Source organism: Salvelinus fontinalis, chromosome 25, assembly GCF_029448725.1.
Source record: "Salvelinus fontinalis isolate EN_2023a chromosome 25, ASM2944872v1, whole genome shotgun sequence".
NCBI lineage: Eukaryota > Metazoa > Chordata > Actinopteri > Salmoniformes > Salmonidae > Salvelinus > Salvelinus fontinalis.
The window spans coordinates 25,546,456-25,570,811 of NC_074689.1; the positions used below are offsets into that span (position 1 = coordinate 25,546,456).

Sequence of the window (24,356 nt, forward strand, 5' to 3'; positions counted from 1 at the left end):
TAAACAACCTTATATTCAGTCTCAATTGTTTCTTTGATTTAACATTCAACATAAAAACTGACACAACAACTTCTAAATAGATATAAACTGAAAATATATAATATTGTTATTCTGGGAACTGCACAAAAGATGCAGAGAAACAGTGAATAGTGGATTTTAACACCATTCTGCCATCATGTAGACTTCCTGCACCAACTTCCTGTCTTGTATCAGACCACTGTCTCTCCAACTAACTGTGTCTTCTCTCCCCAGTCATCATTGACTTTATATGGTCTTAAACTGCCTTCAGTAAGCTAGTTGAACTCAGCAGTTCCTCAATACTGGAAACCATTTAACAGATCCTCTGTAAACTCAACACTAAAAATAAATGGTCTAAAATAAAGAGTAGCCTACATCATCATATCAACACTATAGTAACAGTTAAATACTTTTCATCCCAGCAAATTCTACAAATATTCAGATATTCAAAGAGCACACAATTACAAATGTAACAAAGGTATCAATAGAAAACGAATACCCAATGACAATTCTGTAGATAAAAACATTTAAAACCCATTGGCAAAATACATAAAATGCACCTCTTATTGACTTGTGCATGAAGCCCATCTAGGTTGTTAAGTAGTGTTTACTGGTTCCCTCTACCGACCGTGGCCTGGTTAGAGCACACTGTCCCAACTGGGGAGTTCTGTGGAGAGAACACAGAGAAAGGAACAGTGGTCAGGACCGACACTTCAGAAGAATAATGACTTCATAGTTACAGTTGGTTACACAACACAGTATTCATTCAATTCTTCCTTAAACACACATTCTAGATTGGTTTTAAAAGTTGAGTCTAACATTCCCACCTGTCCCTGTGAACGGTCTGTCATGTCAAACCCACTGGGGAGTCTAGATGTTCTCCTCCTCCTGGAAGACAAGAATAAAAGGTATTTTGACATCATTTGTGTTTTCATATACAAAAGCACAAACAGCATGATAAATGTTTAAATTGAGGATGGGAATAAATTTTTACCATGCAAAGAATACGATCAGGCTGAAAAGGAAAATGAACCCCAAGGTTTTTCCTACAATCTCATAAACCTTTGGGTTAACAGGCTCTTCTTGCCCTGTAAATAAAACACATATTATGGTCATCTGTTCCTAAAAGAGGAAACATTTTGCACATTGTCTAACATTACAAATATACTGTAGATGTAAGATCTTAATTTAGCCAGTATTGTTGCAGCAAAATAATCCTCCAGCAAAAGGATTCGAACTTTTCCTCCGTAAGGTTGTTCCATTGGTGGTGAGGCTATTAGCTGGACAAAATAAGGCTACATGAAAAGTGCAATACTGTTAATATAACCACGTTTTAGTGCAGATTTTTGTTGAATATATGCAAATCACAAAGCTTATCTGTCACGATCGTGTGGAGGATTGACGGACCAAAACGCAGCATTAGGAAAATAAGCCATCTCCTATTATTGATGAAGAAGGCAAAACGAAACAAACACACTTACAAACTAACCAAAACAATAAACGATCGTGAAGCTAAATAAACGATGTGCACACACAGGCTACAAACGTTTAACATAGACAACTACTCACATCAAATGAAAGCCTATGGCTACCCTAAATATGGCTCCCAATCAGAGACAACAGAAATCAGCTGTCTCTAATTGGGAACTCATTCAGGCAACCATAGACTCTCCTAGACAACTAAACATACATAGACAACGCTAGACACATGTACTCAACACAAACCCATATACTACACCCAACACCCCCTTTACCATAGAATCACCCAAAACCAACAAAACACAAACATTCCCCATGTCACACCCTGACCTAACTAAAATAATAAAGAAAACAAAGAATACTAAGGCCAGGGCGTGACATAACCCCCCCCCTTAAGGTGCGAACTCCGGGCGCACCATTAAACAGTCTAGGGGAGGGTCTGGGTGGGCTTCCATCCACGGTGGCGGCTCCGGCTCTGGTCGTGGTCCCCACGTCACCACAGTCCCTAACCGCCTCCTTAGCTTCCTCCAAATGACCCCCCTCCACATTAACCCCACTGCATTAAGGGGCAGTTCCGGACTAAGGGGCAGCTCCGAACTAAGGGGCAGTACCAGGGTGAGGGACTGCAGCTCCGGACTGAGGGACTGCAGCTCCGGACTGAGGGACTGCAGCTCCGGACTGAGGGACTGCAGCTCCGGACTGAGGGACTGCAGCTCCGGACTGAGGGACTGCAGCTCCGGACTGAGGGACTGCAGCTCCGGACTGAGGGACTGCAGCTCCGGACTGAGGGACTGCAGCTCCGGACTGAGGGACTGCAGCTCCGGACTGAGGGACTGCAGCTCCGGACTGAGGGACAGCCCATGGCTGGCTGACGGATCTGGCTGCTCATGGCTGGCTGACGGATCTGGCTGCTCATGGCTGGCTGACGGATCTGGCTGCTCATGGCTGGCTGACGGATCTGGCTGCTCATGGCTGGCTGACGGATCTGGCTGCTCATGGCTGGCTGACGGATCTGGCTGCTCATGGCTGGCGGGCGGCTCTGGCTGCTCATGGCTGGCGGGCGGCTCTGGCTGCTCATGGCTGGCGGGCGGCTCTGGCTGCTCATGGCTGGCGGGCGGCTCTGGCTGCTCATGGCTGGCGGGCGGCTCTGGCGGATCCTGTCTGGCGGGCGGCTCTGGCGGATCCTGTCTGGCGGGCGGCTCTGGCGGATCCTGTCTGGCGGGCGGCTCTGGCGGATCCTGTCTGGCGGGCGGCTCTGGCGGATCCTGTCTGGCGGGCGGCTCTGGCGGATCCTGTCTGGCGGGCGGCTCTGGCGGATCCTGTCTGGCGGGCGGCTCTGGCGGATCCTGTCTGGCGGGCGGCTCTGGCGGATCCTGTCTGGCGGGCGGCTCTGGCGGATCCTGTCTGGCGGGCGGCTCTGGCGGATCCTGTCTGGCGGGCGGCTCTGGCGGATCCTGTCTGGCGGGCGGCTCTGGCGGATCCTGTCTGGCGGGCGGCTCTGGCGGATCCTGTCTGGCGGGCGGCTCTGGCGGATCCTGTCTGGCGGGCGGCTCTGGCGGCTCCTGTCTGGCGGGCGGCTCTAGCGGCTCATGGCAGACGGGCGGCTTTGCAGGCTCATGGCAGACGGGCGGCTTTGCAGGCTCATGGCAGACGGGCGGCTTTGCAGGCTCATGGCAGACGGGCGGCTTTGCAGGCTCATGGCAGACGGGCGGCTTTGCAGGCTCATGGCAGACGGGCGGCTTTGCAGGCGCTGGGCAGACGGATGGCTCAGATGGCGCTGGGCAGACGGATGGCTCAGATGGCGCTGGGCAGACGGATGGCTCAGATGGCGCTGGGCAGACGGATGGCTCAGATGGCGCTGGGCAGACGGATGGCTCAGATGGCGCTGGGCAGACGGATGGCTCAGATGGCGCTGGGCAGACGGATGGCTCAGATGGCGCTGGGCAGACGGATGGCTCAGATGGCGCTGGGCAGACGGATGGCTCAGATGGCGCTGGGCAGACGGATGGCTCAGATGGCGCTGGGCAGACGGATGGCTCAGATGGCGCTGGGCAGACGGATGGCTCAGATGGCGCTGGGCAGACGGATGGCTCAGGCATCGCTGTGCAGACGGCAGACTCCTGCCGGCTGAGGCGCACTGTAGGCCTGGTGCGTGGTGCCGGGACTGGTGGTACCGGGCTGGGGACACGCATCTCAGGGCTAGTGCGGGGAGCAGCAACAGGACGCACAAGACTCTGGGGACACACAGGAGGCTTAGTGCGTGGTTTAGGCACTGGTGGTAAAGGGCTGGAGACACGCACCATATAGCTAGTGCGTGGAGGAGGCACTGGTGGTACTGGGTTGGGGCGGGGAGGTGGCGCCGGAAATACCGGACCGTGCAGGCGTACTGGCTCCCTTGAACGCCGAGCCTGCCCAACCTTACCTGGTTTTATGCTCCCCGTCGCCTGACCAGTGCGGGGAGGTGGAATGACCCGCACCGGCCTATGTAGGCGAACCGGGGACACCATGCGTAAGGCTGGTGCCATGTACGCCGGCCCGAGGAGACGCACTGGTGACCAGATGCGTTGGGCCGGCTTCATGACATACGGCTCAACGCTCAGTCTAGCCCGGCCGATACGTGGAGCTGAAATGTACCGAACCGGGCTATGCACGCGTACAGGAGACACCGTGCGCTCTACTGCGTAACACGGTGTCTGCCCGTACTCTCGCTCTCCACGGTAAGTACAAGGAGTAGGCGCAGGTCTCCTACCTGACTTCGCCACACTCCCTTTAAGGCCCCCCCCAAGAAATTTTTGGGTTGTACTCACGGGTTTCCAGCCTTCTCTCCGTGCTGCCTCCTCATATCGCCTCCTCTCGGCTTTCGCTGCCTCCAGCTCTTCACGAGAGAGGCGATATTCTCCAGGTTGATCCCAAGGTCCCTTTCCTTCCAATTCGTCCTCCCATCTCCAGAGATCCTGTGTAGGTAGGTCCTGTTGCCGCCTTCCATGCCGCTTGGTCCTATGGTGGGTAATTCTGTCACGATCGTGTGGCGGATTGACGGACCAAAATGCAGCAGTTGGAAAATAAGCCATCTTCTTTTATTTAACAACACGAAGATGAACACGACACAAAAACACTTTAACAAAACAACAAAACGACCGTGAAGCTACAAACGTTGTGCACATACATACAGGCTACAAACGTTCTACATAGACAATTACCCACAACCAATGAGAGCCTATGGCTACCCTAAATAAGGCTCCCAATCAGAGACAACCGAAATCAGCTGTCTCTAATTGGGAACTCATTCAGGTAACCATAGACTCTCCTAGATAACTAACCAACATAGACAACGCTAGACATCTACACTCAACACAAAACCATATACTACACCCCATAACCCCTTTACCAAATAAACACCCAAAACCAACAAAACATAAACATTCCCCATGTCACACCCTGACCTAACTAAAATAATAAAGAAAACAAAGAATAATAAGGCCAGGGCGTGACAAACGATGCTTCGTGGGAGGCAGTTGTTGATGTGTGCAGAGGGTCCTTGGTTCAAGCCCAGGTAGGGGCGAGGAGAGAGACAGAAGTGAAATTGTTACATTAGAATCAGTTTTTCTGGGTAAGTCTAGAAGAGCTTAGAACACCCGGAATGTACAATATTTGCACATTATTCTTTTCAAAATTCTTCAAGCTCTATCAAATTGGTTGTTGGTCATTGCTAGACAGCCATTTTCAAGTCTTGCCATAGATTTTCAAGCCGATCAAAACTGTAACTTGGACACTTAGGAACATTCAATATTGTCATAGTAAGCAACTCTGGCTTTTTGTTTTAGGTTATTGTCCTGCTGAAAAGTGAATTTGCATCCCAGTGTCTTTTGAAAATCAGACTGTACCAGGTTTTTCTCTAGAGTTTGCCTGTGCTTAGCTCTATTCCATTTATTTTCATCCTAAAACACTTGATGACAAGCATACCCATAACAAATTGCAGCAATCACCATGCTTGAAAATATTTAGAGTGGTACTCAACGATATGTTGTGTTGGACACAGAGTGAATATCTTTGCCAAATGTTTTGCAGTTTTACTTTAGTGCCTTTTTGCAAACAGAATGCATGTTTTGTAATATTTTTATTCTGTATATGTTTCCTTCTTTGCACTCTGTCATTTAGGTTAGTATTGTGGGGTACCTACAATGTTGTTGATCTATCCTCAGTTTCTCCTATCACAGCCATTAAACTATGTAACTGTTTTAAAGTCACCATTGTCATTATGGTGAAATCAGTGGAGGCTGCTAAGTGGAAGACAACTCATAATAATGTCTGGAACGGAGCAAATGGAATGGAATAAAACACATGGAAAACATGTGTTTAATTACCACGAGCCCGTTCTCCCCAATTAAGGTGCCAACAAACTCCTGTGGGTGAAATCCCTGAGCGTTTGCTTTCCTCTCCAGCGACTGAGTTAGGAAGGATGTCTGTATCTTTGTAGGGACTGAGTGTATTTATAAACCATCCAAAGTGTAATTAATAACTTCACCATGCTCAAAGGGATATTCAATGTCAAATGTATGTGTAACGGCTGTCGACGTCATTCTCCTCCTCAGACGAGGAGGAGCATGGATCGGACCAACATGCAGCGAGGTATGTAGACATGATGATTTTAATAATAATAACAAGGACGAAAATACACTTGAACAAATTACAAAACAACAAACGACGTTAAACAGACCTGAACATGAGAACTTACATAACACGAAGAAGGCGCGAACAGGAACAACGAATTGCACGAACGAAACAGTCCCGTGTGGTGACGAACACAAACACGGAAGACAATCACCCACAAACAAACAGTGAGAACAGCCTACCTTAATATGGTTCTCAATCAGATGAAACGTCAAACACCTGCCTCTAATTGAGAACCATATCAGGCAACACATTTCACCCAACATAGAAACACATAACATAGAATGCCCACCCCAACTTACTCCCTGACCAACTCAACACATACAAAAACAATGGAAAACAGGTCAGGAACGTGACAGTATGTTATTTTTACCCATCTACCAACAGGTTTTCTTCTTTGTGAGTCATTGGAAAAGCTCCCAGTCTTTGTGGTTGTATCTGTTTGAAATTCGCTGCTTGACTGAGGGACCTTACAGATAATTGTATGTGTGGGGTACAGAGATGAGGTAGTCGTTCAAAAATCATGTTAAACACTGGTATTGCACACAGAGTGAATCCATGCCACTCATGTGACTAGTTAAGCAAATCTTTACTCCTGAACATATTTAGGCTTGCCATAGAAAAGATGTTGAATACATATTGACTTGAGACAATTCAGCTTTTCAATTTTATGTCTAAAAACATAATTCCACATTGTGTGTCGACCAGTGACACAAAATCTCAATATAATCCATCTTAATGAGGTATGTAAAATGTTGGACCAATAAGTCCAAAAGATGTAATGGAAATTTCATTTAAAGGTTTTTATTACAGTGCAATTAATAAACAACCTTATATTCAGCCTCAATTGTTTTGTTGATTTAACACTCAACATAAAAACTGACAAGATAAATTCTAAATAGATACAGCTGAAGATGGAAGTTTACATACAGCTGAGCCAAATACATTTAAACTCAGTTTTTCACAATTCCTGACATTTAAGCCAAGTAAAAATTCCCTGTCTTGGGCAAGTTAGGCTCACCACTTTATTTTAAGAATGTGAAATGTCAGAATAATAGTAGAGAGAATGATTTATTTCAGCTTTAATTTCTTTCTTCACATTCAAAGTGAGTCAGAAGTTTACATACACTCAATTAGTATTTGTTAGCATTGCCTTTAAATTGTATAACTTGGGTCAAACGTTTCGGGGAGCCTTCCACACGCTTCCCACAATAAATTGGGTGAATTTTGGCCCATTCCTTCTGACAGAGCTGGTGTAACTGAGTCAGGTTTGTAGGCCTCCTTGCTCGCACACGCTTTTTCAGTTCTGCCCACAAATTTTCTGTAGGATTGAGGTCAGGGCTTTGTGATGGCCACTCCAATACCTTTACTTTGTTGTCCATTTTGCCACAACTTTGGACGTATGCTTGGGGTCATTGTCCATTTGGAAGACCCATTTGCGAGCAAGTTTTAACTTACTGACTGATGTCTTGAGATGTTGCTTCAATATATCCACATAATTTTCCTCCCTCATGATGCCATCTATTTTGTGAAGTGCACCAGTCCCTCCTGCAGCAAAGCACCTCCACAACATGATGCTGCCACCCCCGTGCTTCACGGTTGGAATAGTGTTCTTCGGTTTGCAAGCCTTCCCCTTTTTCCTCCAAACGTAACGATGGTCATTATGGCCAAACAGTTCTATTTTTGTTTCATTAGACCAGAGGACATTTCTCCAAAAAGTACAATCTTTGTCCCCATGTGCAGTTGCAAACCATAGTCTGGCTTTTTTATGGCGGTTTTTGGAGTGTTGGCTTCTTCCTTGCTGAGTGACCTTTCAGGTTATGTCGATATAGGACTCGTTTTACTGTGGATATAGATACTTTTGTACAGTATCTTCACAAGATCCTTTGCTGTGGTTCTGGTATTGATTTGCACTTTTCTCACCAAAGTACGTTCATCTCTAAGAGACAGAACGCGCTCCCTTCCTGAGCGGAATGACGGCTGAGTGGTCCCAAGGTGTTTATACTTGCGTACAATTGTTTGTTCAGATGAACGTGGTACCTTCAGGCATTTGGAAATTGAACCAGACTTGTGGAGGTCTACAATGTTTTTTCTGAGGTCTTGGCTGATTTCTTTTGATTTCCCCATAATGTCAAGCAAAGAGGCACTGAGTTTGAAGGTACGCCTTGAAATACATCCACAGGTACACCTCCAATTGACTCAAATGATGTTAATCAGAAGCTCCCAAAGCCATTAAATAATTTTCTGGGTTTTTCCAAGCTGTTTAAAGGCACAGTCAACTTAGTGTATGTAAACGTCTGACCCACTGGAATTGTGATACAGTGAAATAATCTGTCTGTAAACAATTGTTAGAAAAATTACTTGTGTCATGCACAAAGTAGATGTCCTGACCGACTTACCAAAAACTATAGTTTGTTAACACGAAATTTGTGGAGTGATTGAAAAATTTGTTTCAATGACTCCAACCTAAGTGTATGTAAACTTCCGACTTCAACTGTATAAACTGAAAATAGATTATATTGTTATTCTGGTAACTGCACAAAATATTAAGATAAACAGTGACTAGTAGATGTTAACACCATTCTGTCATCATGTAGACTTCCTGCACCAACTTCCTGTCTTGTATCAGACCACTGTCTCTCCAACTAACAGTGTCTTCTCTCCTCAGTCATCATTCACTTTATATGGTCTTAAACTGCCTTCAGTAAGCTAGTTGAACTCAGCAGTTCCTCAATACTGGAACCCATTAAACAGATGCTCTGTGAACTCAACACTCAAAATAAATGGTCCGAAATAAAGAGTAGCCTACATCATCATATCAACACTTAAGTAACAGTTAAACACTTTTCATCCCAGCAAATTCTACAAATACGCAGATAATCAAAGAACACATAATTATAAATGTAACAAAAGTACCAATAGAAAACAGATACACAATGACAATACTGTACATAAAAACACTTAATACCCATTGGAAAATTAACATGCACCTCTTTTATTCACTTGTGCATAAAGTCCATCTAGGTTGTTAAGAGGTGGTTCCTGGGCCCCTCTCCCGGTCACGTTGACTTCAGCGTACTCACTCTCCTGTCCCTGGACCCTGTCCTGGGCTGCAGCTGGGGTCTCTTTGGGCCGTAGTTTGGAGAAGTCTATGTCACCGTAGTGGATCTCTTCAGGCTGGTCTTCTGCAGGTTCCTCTGGTTCCTCTCCAGCTGTGGCCTGGTTAGCACACACTGTCCCAACCGGGGAGTTCTGTGGAGAGAACACAGAGAGAGGAACAGGTGTAAAGCTCTAAGCTCAGTCATGTGTAAAACTCTAAGGTCAGCAGGTTACACAACACATACTGAGTGGATGTCAATGAAAATGTAAATTCAACTGACAGGTGTAAAGAGGTACATTTTGTCAACAAATGAGCTCCAATCTAAAGAAAACACTGTCAAAGTCCAACAGATATTCTGTTATCATTCCATGTTCTTACAGGATGTGGCATTGCTATCGGTGTGGTCATCTCCCCTAAACTTGCTCTAAAATGATGTTAACCTCATGGCTTTGGATAGTTTCAGCATTAATTCTATTATTCCTTAGATACACTTTATAGATGGTTTTGAAAGTTGAGCCTTATTCCCACCTGTCCCTGTGTATTGTCTGTCCTTTCAAGTCCATCGTGGAGCCTAGAGTTTCTCCTCCTGGAAGACATTTAGAAAGGCCTTCTGAATGCACTGTGAGGGTTTTCATATGCAAAAGCACAAACACAGCAGAAATAATGGTTTTGTATTGATGTTTTTACCATCCAATAACACTGATCAGGCTGATAAGCAACAGGACCCCCAAAGTTCCTGCTGCAATCCCAAAAACCATTGTGGTAACAGTCTCTTCTTGCCCTGAAAATGCAGCACATATTAGGTCATTTCTCACATAAAGATCAGCAATGTACACTACACGACCAAAAGTATGTGGTCACCTGCTCATCGAACATCTCATTCCAAAATCATGGGCATTAATGTCAATGTCATTAAATAGCTGAATCCACGCATTTGAAGGGGTGTCCACATACTTTTGAATATATAGTGTATATCTAACATATGATTGTGCCCTACGTTCCCGTTTTACCTTTAATAGCCAGCTGCACTTCCTTTGACTTCCCACAGCCGTGACTATTTCTTGCTTCACAGTAGTACAGTCCTCCATCACCAACAGTCACATTGAGGGAGTAACTCAGTCCAGATGCTACCTGTGTTGGTTTATCTCCACTGATCTTGAACCAGGTGAAGTTTGTCACAGGAGGGTTGGCTGTACTGCTGCAGGTCAGATTAACACAGCTGCCCACTAATACTGGATCAGCTGGACTGATGGAGGCCGAGGTGTTCTTAGGAGAGACTGAGGGAGAGGGGTTCATTTAGAATGTATCTGGATATGGTATATTGAATAGTCTCATCAAAACCACTCTATTAAAATCATCAGTGAAAACATGATAGAATGATCTATTCTACAGGAACCGGTGACTAAATCTTACATGAAACATTAAGCATCATGTTATGTTCAGCTGTCTTGTTGCTTGTCCCTACTGGGTAGACTGCAGTACAAGTGATGTTCTTCTCATGATGAAGGTATGACGGAGTGAAGGTCACCGTGGAGAGAACTGATTTGGTTTGGTCTGGATTCTCCTGCAGTTGGTTCTCATGTGTAAACTGTGTAGGGAGAGTCCATGTCAGCTCAGGGGGGTGTTCGGGACAGGAAGTGACAGCAGAGCAGTTCAAACTGACAGGGATCCCTTCCTTCACCTCACCTGAGACAGTAAGGATGGGACTGGAAGGCAAATCTGTAATACATTGTAGATAAATATATTTTACACTAATAGTTAAATTATCCACTTGTTCTACTCTTATCTTTAATGAAAGGAATCTAAACTGAGAAAAATAGTTGGTAAACAGTTCAATTGTCTCTTACCCCAGACAACTATTTTAACAGACTTTTCAGTATCTGTTGCAAGGAATGGTTGACTCTCAATCCTGAAGAAGTATCTATTAGTGTAATTGGTGGTTACGTTGAAGAAGACTGTGGTGCAGTTCTTCTGGGACATGTTTCCAGTTATCTTCCCTTCATATCTGTTGACCGTCTCACTACTGTTAAATATCACACTGTCCGGACGCCCACCAAAGTATGGGTTTTCTTTAATCCACACTCCAGAGGTTAATATTGTGCTGTTTAATTTATCCTTATGTTGTTCAGGAATATCAAATGAACAAGGGATTTGCACACAGGAGCCAGTCAGTACATCCAGTCTATCTGGCATTGTGGTGATCAAATGTCGTTGGCCAAAACAGGCCAAAACACCTGCAACATGAAAGACAACATCAGGGAGGTTCTGACATATTTTCAGTTCAGTCCAATGATATGTATTAACCCTAGATGACTGACATGGGCCGCTGTTTGGAGGCAACTGCACAGCCATCTTGTTACTCCTCCTCCATTGTAAAAGCTATAGAAATGCATTTAGTATTGTCTACATTCATTTGTAAAACTGCAACACTCCTTCAACATAGAGACCCTACCCTTTCTCCAGCCAATGATTGCATCTTGTAACTCACTGAACTGGTATTATCCAATAACTCCTTCATCTTTGAGTCAGTTTTTCATTCAAATTCGGGGTGTAGCCATGGGCTCCCCCTTTGACCCCAACTATGTGAACCTGTATGTGGAACAATTTGAGGAAGCACTCATTTACACAACAGAGACACACCTCCTACTCTCTAAAATCATCTCATGGAAGAGATACATTGATGATGTTTTGTGCTCTGGGAAGGAAGTCAGCAGGAACTAAATTAATTCCAAACTCTGCTAAACGAGAGCTCTGAATATCTCAAATTCACCATGCAGACTGATGAGAGAAAATTAAGCTACCTGGACTTATGGATCATCAAAGAGAATGATGTTTTACATACAGACTTGTACACACAGCCAACAGACCTCAATACCCTGCTACGTGGGGAGAGTATGCATCCCCTTCCCCTCAGGAATGGTCTACCATATACCCAGTTATAAAGGATTAAACAAGTCTTTTGCACTAAGTACACCAAGTGTTCAGAGAAAATGAAAGCAATCCTGAAGAAGCACTGGCATATTCTGCAATCAGACAAAATTGCACACCTCTTCAAGGAACCCCCACTGGTGGTCTAAAAGTGTGGTCGCAATATTGCGGATAGCTTAGTGAGATCTAACCTGCCCCCTGAGCCCACTCAGACACTATGACACCCATTCCAAATGGGAACTACAAATGTGGCTCTAGCGCACAGTGCAATAGCACTACAAAAACATCCTTCTTCAGATACCCTCATACAGGTGGGAAAATCCCTGTTAGGGGTATCATCTCTTGCAAGATAAAGGGAGTAATCTATCTCATCACTTGTTCATGTGGAAAAGCCACAAACTAAAAGACAATTAAAACAATGTAGAGCTGAACACCGCAGCTCAATCAGGTGTAAGAACACTGACTATCCAATAGCAGCTCAATCAGGTGTAAGAACACTGACTATCCAGTAGCATATCACTTTGTTGAAGCAACACAGGTTGATCCCATCTCCTCCCTCAAATACACAGGTATTGAGCATGTTGCTCTACCAAGGAGAGGAGGTAACGTCCTACTACTACAGAGGGAGGACTACTGGATTTCCTATTGAAAAACATTGACCCCTAGTGGTCAGAATATTGACGTTGATCTCAGGCCCTTCTTATGAACAATTACTGTTTTATGAAGAAGTCTTATAAATGAATATATTCTTTCTACAGCTTATCAGCGTACAGCCAATATCTTCTCACTGTTCATGATTCTTATTATGGATGAACCAATTGATTACTTGTAACACCATTTTATGAAATTGGAAACAAGAAATATATGTGAAATTAAATTAAACTCTAATGTATGTTGATGCTAATCGTATGCTAATGTTAATGATAACAATAGCCTAATACATTCAATATGCTGTAAACTATTGTCTATTAACAGTTTCACTCAATTCATTCAAATTAAACTCGTAATTATGACACACCCCTCACTATTGTCATTAGTTGCACTAATTTCACTGTATGTCTACATAACCTGGTTCAAGGATTCATGACTTTGCCCTGAAGAAGGCACCGTGATGCTGAAACGTTGGTGTTTTAGCCAATAAATGACTGGGAGTTTCTATATATAGAGTGTGCAACTCTCTTTGTTTTTATAGCTTACAGTGTATTCACCGTTAGTCAGCACCTCTACAATAAGTCCTTTTCTCTGAGTGTGCTCCAGCTCATGCTTTTTATGTGACCTGAACATAACAAATAAAAAATAAACATGTAAAGATATTAAAGTATTGTATTTATAGAGTACTAACTTTACTGTCCCGTCTACAACATAATACTTACATACATGTCATTTTGTCCTTGAAATATTTTATTGAAATACTGTAGAATTCCATTAATTCTTATGGAGGACTGCTTCTTCTGGGGAGTACCATATATAGAGACCGGTGGATTTAAAGTCTCTCATTGGCCGTTACATAGCATCAGCGATCCAGGGTTTATACACATCAACGGTACAGTCTCTACTTTTAATAATAATAATATAGACTTATTTCAATGAACATGTGGGTGTTGCATAACTTTGTTTAAGTAATAAATGAAATAAGTATGTAATTGTTGTGTTATTTGTTCACTCAGGTTCCATTGATATAATATCAGCTTTTGATTGAATATCTGATAACATTCAGTATCAAAAATATCAGAGATACTTTTTCACAAGACTGTTTGAATCCAGACTATTAAAATACACTAATCAGGAATTAACTGTACACTTTTCTACACAGTTATACAGCACATCCCATAAAATATAATGACTTGTGGTTATTCCTTTATGTCTGATTCATAACTAGTTGTTGTTGTGTGGAAGACTCACCTGACATAAAGAGGACAATGAGAAAAAACATGTTCTCAGGACAAGCCATGTGAGAACTCACACACTACTGATCACCTGAAACAGTACAAACATACACTTACTGGTAGAGTAGCTTAACTCACACAACCCATTGCATTGAACCATCTCCATATCAAATACACTATGTCCTTCAGTTGTGAAGATAATACATGAACAAACAGCAGTACTTTAGAACATTTTGAATCTCATTACTCATAATTAATTTCCTTTAAATTATTTTGAACTTTCAAATTAAGAGAAAATATATTGAAGAAGTCGATACTTGCCTTAGACGGAAACGTAAACTGTCTACAGGAGAGACTGTCACACACATAGTGAGGTCTTACAAACTAAAGTGATGAAATTCATGTGGCATATCTCACATCTCATCAGTGACGTACTTCCTAATAAGTGTGTGCGAAATTATGTTCAAACAATACTTCAGTATTTAATGTCCCTTTCTCGGGGTAGGACAGGTCAGCAGCATTTTGAAACGGGCCCCCAAATCGCTAAGTCCGCCCCCGACACATTGTTAAATTAAACAAATGAAACTTTCTGCATTATAACCATCTCCCTCTCCTCTATCTCCCAGCCTGAATGGGAATGTGTGTGAGATTTAAACATATAGTTAAATCATGAACCAAAATCCACTATTCATTTATTCAAGAGTTAAGTTTGTTAAATTTGAGTTTGATACAAAACATATGGTTGTCACATTATGTTTCAACATGAAAAACAGACTTGGTATGAAACAGAGTAACTGTAATTGTATCTGACTGATTCTGACACACCACTCAACTTCTCCTACGCCAACTTCCTCTTTGAAGTCTATTTGCCAAGAAGAGCCTGGTGGGCTGGAAGCCACAGAGACACTCTTTTCACTCCACTTGGATACAGAATTGACTTTTTTGTAGCAGTTTATGAGACTTTATGCAGCAGGTTAGGAGAATTATCATAGCATGTTAAGAGCCTGAGGTTAAGGTCAGGTAAAATAGTTAGGTTTAGGGAAAATGCTCTCCTAACCAGGGTTGGATGACTGCAGTTGGGAACCTGAGTTTACTTTCCTGGATTTCAAAACGTTCTGCCATGGTGCAGAGATAATTATTTTTTATATTTTTGCTGTTTTATAGCACCTCATGCTTGTGTTCACATTTTGCCATGAGGCTGATATAAAAGGTTGCAGTTTTAAAGCTAATTTTCATGTAGTTCTACACATTTTGCTATCATATGCTATCTGGGGCCGTTCAGTAATCCGACCCTGCTGCTAACCTGCTTCCTAAATCGCTTCTTATTGAAGTGGCGTGAAAAGAATATCGCGGGTGACACAGGAGGGAGCCAGCAACCTGCAGGTCCTGGGGGGCAAGGAGGACATGGGTGCCCTCTTCGGTGGTCAAGTCTAGATGGGATTTTGTCAAAACGATGTTAAAAGTATAATTATTACAGTTTTTTAGCTAATCCTAACCCTTTTTCGTACTTTCATTTCATTTTCATAACCTGCTATGTTAATTCTCCTAAACTGCTGCAAAAAGTCTCCCAAACTTGCTAGAAAACTCAATTTTGACAAAAGCTGTATCCCTTCTAGACAAAACCCTCAACCTTCCTGAAGGCCTTCTGGGAGAAGGAGACCCAGGAGCTGAGGGCATACTTTACCCAGCAGGTGGGAGCCGACCTCCCCCAACAGGTGGTCTCCCAGGCTTCAATGGGAATGTGTGTGTGATGTTTTTTTTAAATCGAGATAACTCATAAACGTTGAATAGAACAAGTGTAGACCTTAACTGTGAAATGCTTACTGACAAGCCCTTAACCAACAGTGCAACTCAAGAAATAGTTAAGAAAATGTTTACTAAATTAACTAAGGTAAAACATTATAAAAAGAAACAAAAAATGTGCAATAACAAGGCTATATACATGGAGTACCGGTACAGAGTCAATGTGCGGGGTACAGGTTAGTCGAGGTAATTTGTACATGGATGTAGGGGTGTAGTGACCATGAATAGATAATAAACAGCGAGAAGCAGCAGTGTGCAAAACAAATGAAGGTGGGGGGTAAATGTAAATAGTCCGTTGGCCATTTGATTAATTGTTCAGCTGTCTTAGGGCTTGGGGGTAGAAGCTGTTAACGAGCATTTTTGTCCTATACTTAGCGCTCCGGTACCGCTTGCTGTCTGGAGTCTCTGATAATTTTTTGGTCTTTCCTCCTAGTATATAGTTCCTGCATGGCAGGTTGCTTGGCCCCAGTGATGTACTGGGCTGTACGTATTACCCTCTGTAGCGCCTTACGGTCAGATGCCGAGCAGTTGCTATACCAGTCTGTGATGCAACTCGTCAAGATGCTCTCGATGGTGCAGCTGTATAGCCTTTTGAGGATCTCGGGACCCATGCCAAATCATAGGGTTGTCACATAATTTTTTCAACATGAAAAACAGAGTTGTTATGAAACAGAGTAAGTGTAATTGTATCTGCCTGATTCTCACACACCACTCAACTTCTCCTGCACCAACTTCCTCTTTTTCTTGCTTAACTTCCTCTTTAAAGTCTATTTGCCAAGAAAACCCTGGTGGGCTGGATGACACATTTTCACACCACTTCTATACAGATTTGACTTTTTCGTATCAGGCTAGAAGAATTTATGCTGCAGGTTAGGAGAATTACGGCTATGGGTTACGGTTAGTGAAAATGCTCTCCTAACCAGGGTCGGACGACCCAACACCTCCCCCACCCTCTTACTTACTGCATTTCAACCCATTTTGCCATGGTGCAGAGAGCATTTCAACCCATTTTACCATGGTGTGGAGAGCATTTCAACCCATTTTGCCATGGTGCAGAGATACATATTTACAGTTTTATAATGCTATTCGACATGTTGTCATGAAGCTGACAATTTTTTTTGTTTGTTTTTGTAACGGTTGTCATAATCTTCCTCCTCCTCGGACGAGGAGAGGCGAGACGGATCGGACCAATACGCAGAGTGGGTAGTGCTCATGATCATTTATTAAATCGAAACGGAACACTAACATGAAACAAAATAACAAAATGAATACAACCGACAACAGTCCCGTGTGGCACGAATACAAACACGGAAACAAACACCCACAAAACACACGTGAAACCCAGGCTGCCTAAGTATGATTCTCAATCAGGGACAACGATTGACAGCTGCCTCTGATTGAGGATCATACCAGGCCGAACACAAAAATCCCAACATAGAAAATCAACCCTAGACAAACCCACCCAACTCACGCCCTGACCAACTAAAATAAATACCAGACAAAGGAAAACAGGTCAGGAACGTGAGTTTTCAAACTAATTTCCCACTATTCAACATATTTTGCTATCATATGCTATCTGGGGCCGTTCTGTAGTCCAGCCCTCCTCCTAACCATCTGCCAAAATCACTTCTTATTGAAGTGGCGTGAAAAGAATGTCCCGAGTGCCACATGAGGGAGACCGCGACCTACAGGGACTGGGAGGCAAGTTGGACATGGGCTCCCTGTCACGACTTCTACCGAAGTCGGTTCCTCTCCTTGTTCTGGCGGTGTTCAGCTGTCGAAGTCACCGGTCTTCTAGCCATCCCCGATCCATTTTTTATTTTACATTTGTTTTGGATTGTTTTCCCAGACACCTGGTTTTCATTCCCTCATTATGTGTTGTGTATTTAACCCTCTGTCCCCCCCATGTCTTTGTGTGGTATTGTTTGTTGTAAGTGCTTGTGCACATGTTGACAGGTGCACGTCGGGTTTTGTACCCATGTTGATTATTTCTTGATGCCGTTGGTTTTGGAATTAAACAGCTCCGGCTATTACCTAGTTCTGCTCTCCTGCGTCTGACTTCCCTGCCACCAGTTACGCATCCCTTACACTCCATCTACGGCGGTCAAGTCTAGATGGGATAAAGCTTTGTCAAATTGACGTCAAATTCTTTTAGCATTTGAGCTAATCCTAACTCTTTTCCATTCCTTGGTCTAATTGTCATAACCTGCTACGTTAATTCTCCTAACCTGCAGCCTAATTCTCCTAAACTTGCGAGAAAACAAAATTTGTACAAATCACTCTTTTCGACCTTCCCAAGGCCTTCTGGGAGAAGGACACCCAGGAGCTGAGGGCGTACTTTACACAATAGGTGGGAGCCGACGTCCCCCAACAGGTGGAGAGAGAGCTGAAGGCTCTGGAGGACAGGATCAGGGATTGAGAGGCGGAGGGACCAGATGATTCAGAGAGAGAAGAGAGAAAGTATTGACTATTGGACACTACACTACACTGATGCTGCAGTATGGTGGGGATGGGGATATGGTGGGACTGACAAAAAAAGGACGAACAAGCTCATTTCAGTTTTGTGGAAACTGCTTTGCCTATATGTGGATAAAATGTATGAAAATACAATGAAAGGATGTGCCTGCATGCAGATCAGGCTACCACTCACTATCAATGGATATATGAGTAGGAATTAGGTGATATAACAGAACCAATCTTACTGAGCTTTCCATGACATAGACTGACCATGTGAATCCAGGTTAAAGCTATGATCCCTTATTGTAGTCACTTGTTAAATCCACTTCAATCAGTGTAGACGAAGGGGAGGTGACAGGTTAATGAAGGATTTTTAAGCCTTGAGACAATTGAGAAGTGTATTGTGTATGTGAACCATTTAGTGGGTGTTTGGGCAAGACAATAAATGTAAGTGCCTTTGAACGAGGTGTGGTAGTAGGTGCCAGGCGCACTGGTTTCAAGAACTGCAATACTGCTGGGTTTTTTCACAGTTTCCGGTGTGTATCAAGAATGGTCCACCCCCCAAAGGAAATCCATCCAACTTGACACAACTGTAGGAAGCATTGGAGTCAACATGGGCCAACATCGCTGTGGAAAACTTCGACACCTTGTAGAGTCCATGCCCCAATGAACTGAGGCTGTTCTGAAGACAAAAGGGGTTTCAACTGAAAATTAGGAAGTTGTTCCTAATGTTTGGTGTACTCAGTGTCTTCAGAAAGTATCCCTTGACTTATTCCACATTCTGTTGTTTTACAGCTTGAATTAAAAATGGATTAAATAGCATACCCATAACACGGTGCAGCCATCACCATGCTTGAAAATATGAAGAGTGGTACTCAGTGATGTGATGTGTTGGATTGGCCCCAAACATAACACTTTGTATTCAGGACATAAAGTTAATTTCTTTGCTCATTTTTTAGCACTATTACTTTGCTGCCTTATTGCAAACAGAATGCATGTTTTGGAATATGTTTATTCTGTACATGTTTCCTTCTTCTCACTTTGTCATTTAGGTTTGTGTTGTGGAGTAACTACACTGTTGTTGATAGATCCTCAGTTTTCTCCAATCACAGCTGTTAAACTCTGTAACTGTTTTAAAGTCACCACTGGCCTTATGGTGAAATCAGTGGAGGCTGCTGAGGGGAAGACAACTCATAATTATGTCTGGAACGGAGAGAATGGAATCAAACACATGGAAAATGTGTTGGATGTATTTGATACCATTCCACCTGTTCTGCTCCAGTCATTACCACGAGCCAGTTCTCCCATATTAAGGTGCCACCAACCTCCTGTGAGTGAAATCCCTGAGCGGTTTTGTAATGAATGGGTGAATTGACAAACCATCCACAGTGTAGTTAATAACTTCACCATGCTCAAAGGGAAATTCATTGTCAGATTATAATTTGTTTTACCCATCTACCAACAGGTGCCCTTCTTTGAGAGGTATTGGAAAAGCTCTCTGGTCTTTGTGGTTTAATCTGTGTTTGAAATTCACTGCTTGACTGAGGGACCTTAAAGATAATTGTATGTGTGGGGTACAGAGATGAGGTAGTCATTCAAAAATCATGTTAAACACTGGTATTGCACACAGTGAATCCATGCAACTTATTATGTGACTAGTTAAGAAAATCTTTACTCCTGAAATAATTTAGGCTTGCCATAGAAAAGGGGTTGAATACTTATTGACTCCAGACATTTCAGCTTTTAATATTTTTAATTATTTATTTTTTCAAATAGGTTTCAATTGTTTCTTTGATTTAACATCCAACATAAAACTGACACAACATCTTCTAAATAAATATAAACTGAAAATATATAATATTGTTATTCTGGTAACTGCACAAAATATTAAGATAAACAGTGACTAGTGGATGTTAACACCATTCTGCCATCATGTAGACTTCCTGTACCAACTTCCTGTCTTGTATCAGACCACTGTCTCTCCAACTAAGAGAGGAACAGGTGTAAAGCTCTACGGTCAGCAGGTTACACAACACATACTGAGGTGATGTCAATGAAAATGTGAATTCAATTGTACCTCATTATTCACTGGCCTTTTGCCAACAAATGAGGTGTAATCTAAATGTTTCACAGCCAAAGTAAACACTGTCAAAGTCCAAAGCTATTCTGTTATCATTCCATGTTCTTACAGGATGTGGCATTGCTGTCGGTGTGGTCATCTCACCTTGAACAACCTCTAAAATGATATTAACCTCATGGCTTTGGATAGTTTCAGCATTAATTCAGTACTTCCATAGATACACTTTGTAGATGGTTTGAAAGTTGAGCCTTATTCCCACCTGTCCCTGTGTATTGTCTGTCCTTTCAAGTCCATCGTGGAGCCTCGAGTTTCTCCTCCTGGAAGACATTTAGAAAGGCCTTCTGAATGCACTGTGAGGGTTTTCATATGCAGAAGCACAAACACAGCAGAAATAATATAGTTTTGCATTGATGCCAGGAAGAGTTTTTACCATCCAAAACACTGACCAGGCTGATAAGCAGAAAGGCCCCCAGAGTTCCTGCTGCAACCCCAACAACCATTGGGTTAACAGGCTCTTGTTGCCCTGAAAATAAAGCACATTTGATGGTCTTTTCTCACATAAAGATCTCTAAAGTATCTAACCTAAGGTTGTTGTCCTGGAACCACACGGCCAGGTCTCTGACCTCCTGTCATGTCCTGACTATAGAAAGCCTTTATTTTCTATGGAAGAGTAGGTCAGGGCGTGACTCTGGGTTTAGTCTAGTTTATATTTTCTATGTGGGGCTCTAGTTAGTTTTTTCTATGTTGGTGTTTTAGTATGATTCCCAATTAGAGGCAGCTGGCTATCGTTGTCTCTAATTGGGGATCATACTTAAGTAGCATTTTTTCCACCTGTGTGTTATGGGATATTATTTGGAGTTAGTGCACTTTGCACCGTTGTTGTCACGGTTTGTTCGTTTATTGTTAAGTCTTTGCTATAGTTTCACTTCTTTAATGAATTCAAATTTTTTAGTATATGGGGGTTTGGTGACAAAACAGATGGCACTGTGATAGACTGCATTCAATTTGCTGAGTAGAGTGTTGGAGGCTATTTTGTAAATGACATCGCCGAAGTCAAGGATCGGTAGGATAGTCAGTTTTACGAGGGTATGTTTGGCAGCATGAGTGAAGGAGGCTTTCTTGCGAAATAGGAAGCCGATTCTAGATTTAACTTTGGATTGGAGATGCTTAAGGTGAGTCCGGAAGTAGAGTTTACAGTCTAGCCAGACACCTAGGTGTCAGAACCGTCCAGAGTAGTGATGCTAGTCGGGCAGGCGGGTGCGGGCAGCGATCGGTTGAAGAACATGCATTTCATTTTACTAACATTTAAGAGCAGTTTGAGGCCACGGAAGGAGTGTTGTATGGTGTTGAAGCTCATTTGGAGGTTTGTTAACACATTGTCCAAAGAAGGGCCAGATGTATACAGAATGGTGTCGTCTGCATAGAGGTGGATCAGAGAATCACCAGCAGCAAGAGCGACATCATTGATATATACAAAGAAAAGAGTTGGCCCGCGATTTGAACCCTGTGGCACCCCCATAGAGACTGCCAGAGGTCCGGACAACAGGCCCTCCAATTTGACACACTGAACTCTCAGAGAAGTAGTTAGTGAACCAGGCGAGGCAGTCATTATAGAAACCAAGGCTTTTGAGTCTGCCGATAAGAATACGGTAATTGACAGTGTCGAAAGACTTGGCCAAGTCGATGATGACGGCGCACAGTACTGTCTTTTATCGATGGTGGTTATGATATCGTTTAGGACCTTGAGAGTGGCTGAGGTCCACCCGTGAACCAGCTCGGAAACCAGATTGCATAGCGGAGAAGGTATGGTGGGATTCGAACTGTTCTGTGATCTGTTTGATCACTTGGCTTTCGAAGATTTTAGAAAGGCAGGGCAGGATGGATATAGGTCTGTAACAGTTTGGGTCTAGAGTGTCTCCCCCTTTGAAGAAGGGGATGACTGCGGCCGCTTTCCAAATCTTTAGGAATTTCAGACACCACAATAGTGGTGATAAGATGATGTAGGCTACTCTTTATTTTAGACCATTTATTTTGAGTGTTGAGTTCACAGAGCATCTGTTTAATGGGTTCCAGTATAGAGGAACTGCTGAGTTCAACTAGTCCACTGAAGGCAGTTTAAGACCATATAAAGTCAATGATGACTGAGGAGAGAAGACACAGTTAGTTTGAGACAGTGGTCTCATACAAGACAGGAAGTTGGTGAAGTAAGTCTGCATGACGGCAGAATGGTCTTAACTCTAACTTTATCTACTAGTCACTGTTTATCTTCATCTTTTGTGCAGTTACCATAACAACAATATTATTTATTTTCAGTTTATATCTATTTAGAATTGATCGTGTCAGTTTTAATGTTGAGTGTTAAACAACAGAAACAACTGAAACCTATTTGAAAAAATAAATAAATACAAATATTTTAAGCTGAAATGTCTCAAGTCAATAAGTATTCAACACCTTTTCAATGGCAAGCCTAAATAATTTCAGGAGTAAAGATTTGCTTAACAAGTCACATAATAAGTTGCATGGACTCACTCTGTATGCAATAATAGTGTTTAACATGATTTTTGAATGACTACCTCATCTCTGTACCCCACACATACAATTTTCTGTGAGGTCCCTCAGTCAAGCAGCGCATTTCTAACAGATTCAACCACAAAGACCAGGGATCTTTTCAAATGCCTCACAAAGAAAGGCACCATTTGTAGATGGGTAAAAAGAAAACAAATCTGACATTGAATATCCCTTTGAGCATGGTGATGTTATAAATTACACTTATGATGCTGTATCACCCAGTCGCTACAAAGATACAAGTGTCCTTCCTAACTCAGTTGCCGGAGAGGAAAAAAACAATTAAGGATTTCACCAAACTGCCAAACATTGGGTGAAGAAATTAAGTCTGTGGCCTAGTTCTGTATCCAATTTTCAAAGAAAATAGATTAAAAGCGAAACGAGTAGCTCTCGTCGTTGATAAACTATATATTGATAACCAGTTGTTCAGAGACACAAAGACTACTCCATGGTTATTTTAAAAACTACAAAGTTCTCATAGATGAGGAAAATAAACACAATTCAAGCCCGGTTATTGATTGTAACATTACAATACAAAATATAGCTTTTCTATAAATCTTCACATATAACTAATTGAACACAAGCACTATTTCTATATAGTGAAAATAAAAACTAAGTAAACAGAAGGCACAGTATGTGTGGATGGTGTGGTGTGTGTTTATTTTATTTGTTATGTTTGGAAAGTTGAGTGAGTAATGAAATGGTTGCATATCCCAGAGCCAATGTATTCCTGTGAGCCGGGTATGATAGGGCTTTCAATGTTGTTCAGATGATGGATATACTTTTATAATGAATTATACGTCTCATTTATTTATTGTCCTATCATGGGGAACTACATTTTTAAAATAAATTATATCTAATTATTTATCTTATTTTAATGGTACGGTCCATGGCCCTATACCCTAGACACCCACATGAATGGCCCAGATACTAAGGAGAAGTCCCTAACTGTTTTATGTGCATGCTGTAAGCGGTCTGTATGCAGCCAAAATGAGGTCAGAGACCAAGAGCAGCACTGCCCCCTCAAGATTCTGAGCCTGCTTGGCAGGGTTGGTCCTGCAAAGCCAAAGCCCCCTAAAGGGAGAGCATAATAAACAAGGAAATTCTCAAAGCTGCTAATGAGAACCTTGACGACCTTGTACCTAGCCGGTGGGGATTCCGGTGGGGTGCCCCCACCCAGGCAGTGGCAGTGCTGGCAACACTAGCTGCAGTAACCCATGGGGAGGGGGTCACACTCGGACATTCAGAGAGGGGGTATATTATTGTGGCCCTGGTGGCACGAAATCAAAGTCGGACTGCATGGAGATGCTTGGGAACATGGTCAAAACGGATGACCGTATTGTGGGTGTTTCAGGAAGAAGGTGTACAT

General features: G+C 42.8%; 1 protein-coding gene across 2 annotated transcripts; it reads right to left on the bottom strand.

Moving 5' to 3' along the window:
- Nucleotides 1-23: 23 nt before the first annotated feature.
- LOC129823026 (myelin-associated glycoprotein-like) lies at nucleotides 24-14,334 on the bottom strand. 2 transcript variants are annotated; one of them, XM_055881689.1, is made up of 7 exons: nucleotides 14,099-14,334; nucleotides 11,116-11,502; nucleotides 10,682-10,987; nucleotides 10,279-10,545; nucleotides 1,013-1,106; nucleotides 846-906; nucleotides 24-685 (listed from the first exon to the last, which is right to left on the bottom strand). In XM_055881689.1, the coding sequence occupies exons 1-7, from the start codon at nucleotides 14,145-14,147 to the stop codon at nucleotides 626-628; spliced, it is 1,224 nt and encodes a 407-aa protein (XP_055737664.1). In that variant the 5' UTR covers nucleotides 14,148-14,334; the 3' UTR covers nucleotides 24-625. The 2 variants fall into 2 exon arrangements, with proteins under 2 accessions (XP_055737664.1, XP_055737663.1); XM_055881688.1 differs by lacking the exons at nucleotides 24-685; nucleotides 846-906; nucleotides 1,013-1,106 and adding exons at nucleotides 6,850-9,420; nucleotides 9,797-9,854; nucleotides 9,956-10,049.
- Between the last annotated feature and the right edge of the window lie 10,022 nt (nucleotides 14,335-24,356).

Excerpts from the sequence above, each read along its gene's own strand:
- LOC129823026 (XM_055881688.1), bottom strand. The coding sequence starts at position 14,147 with ATGGCTTGTCCTGAGAACATGTTTTTTCTCATTGTCCTCTTTATGTCA. Across the intron at positions 9,855-9,955 it reads CTGATCAGTGTTATTGGATG|GAGGAGAAACTCTAGGCTCC; the intron begins GTAAAAACATCA and ends AATGTCTTCCAG. Across the intron at positions 9,421-9,796 it reads CAGACAATACACAGGGACAG|AACTCCCCGGTTGGGACAGT; the intron begins GTGGGAATAAGG and ends TTCTCTCCACAG.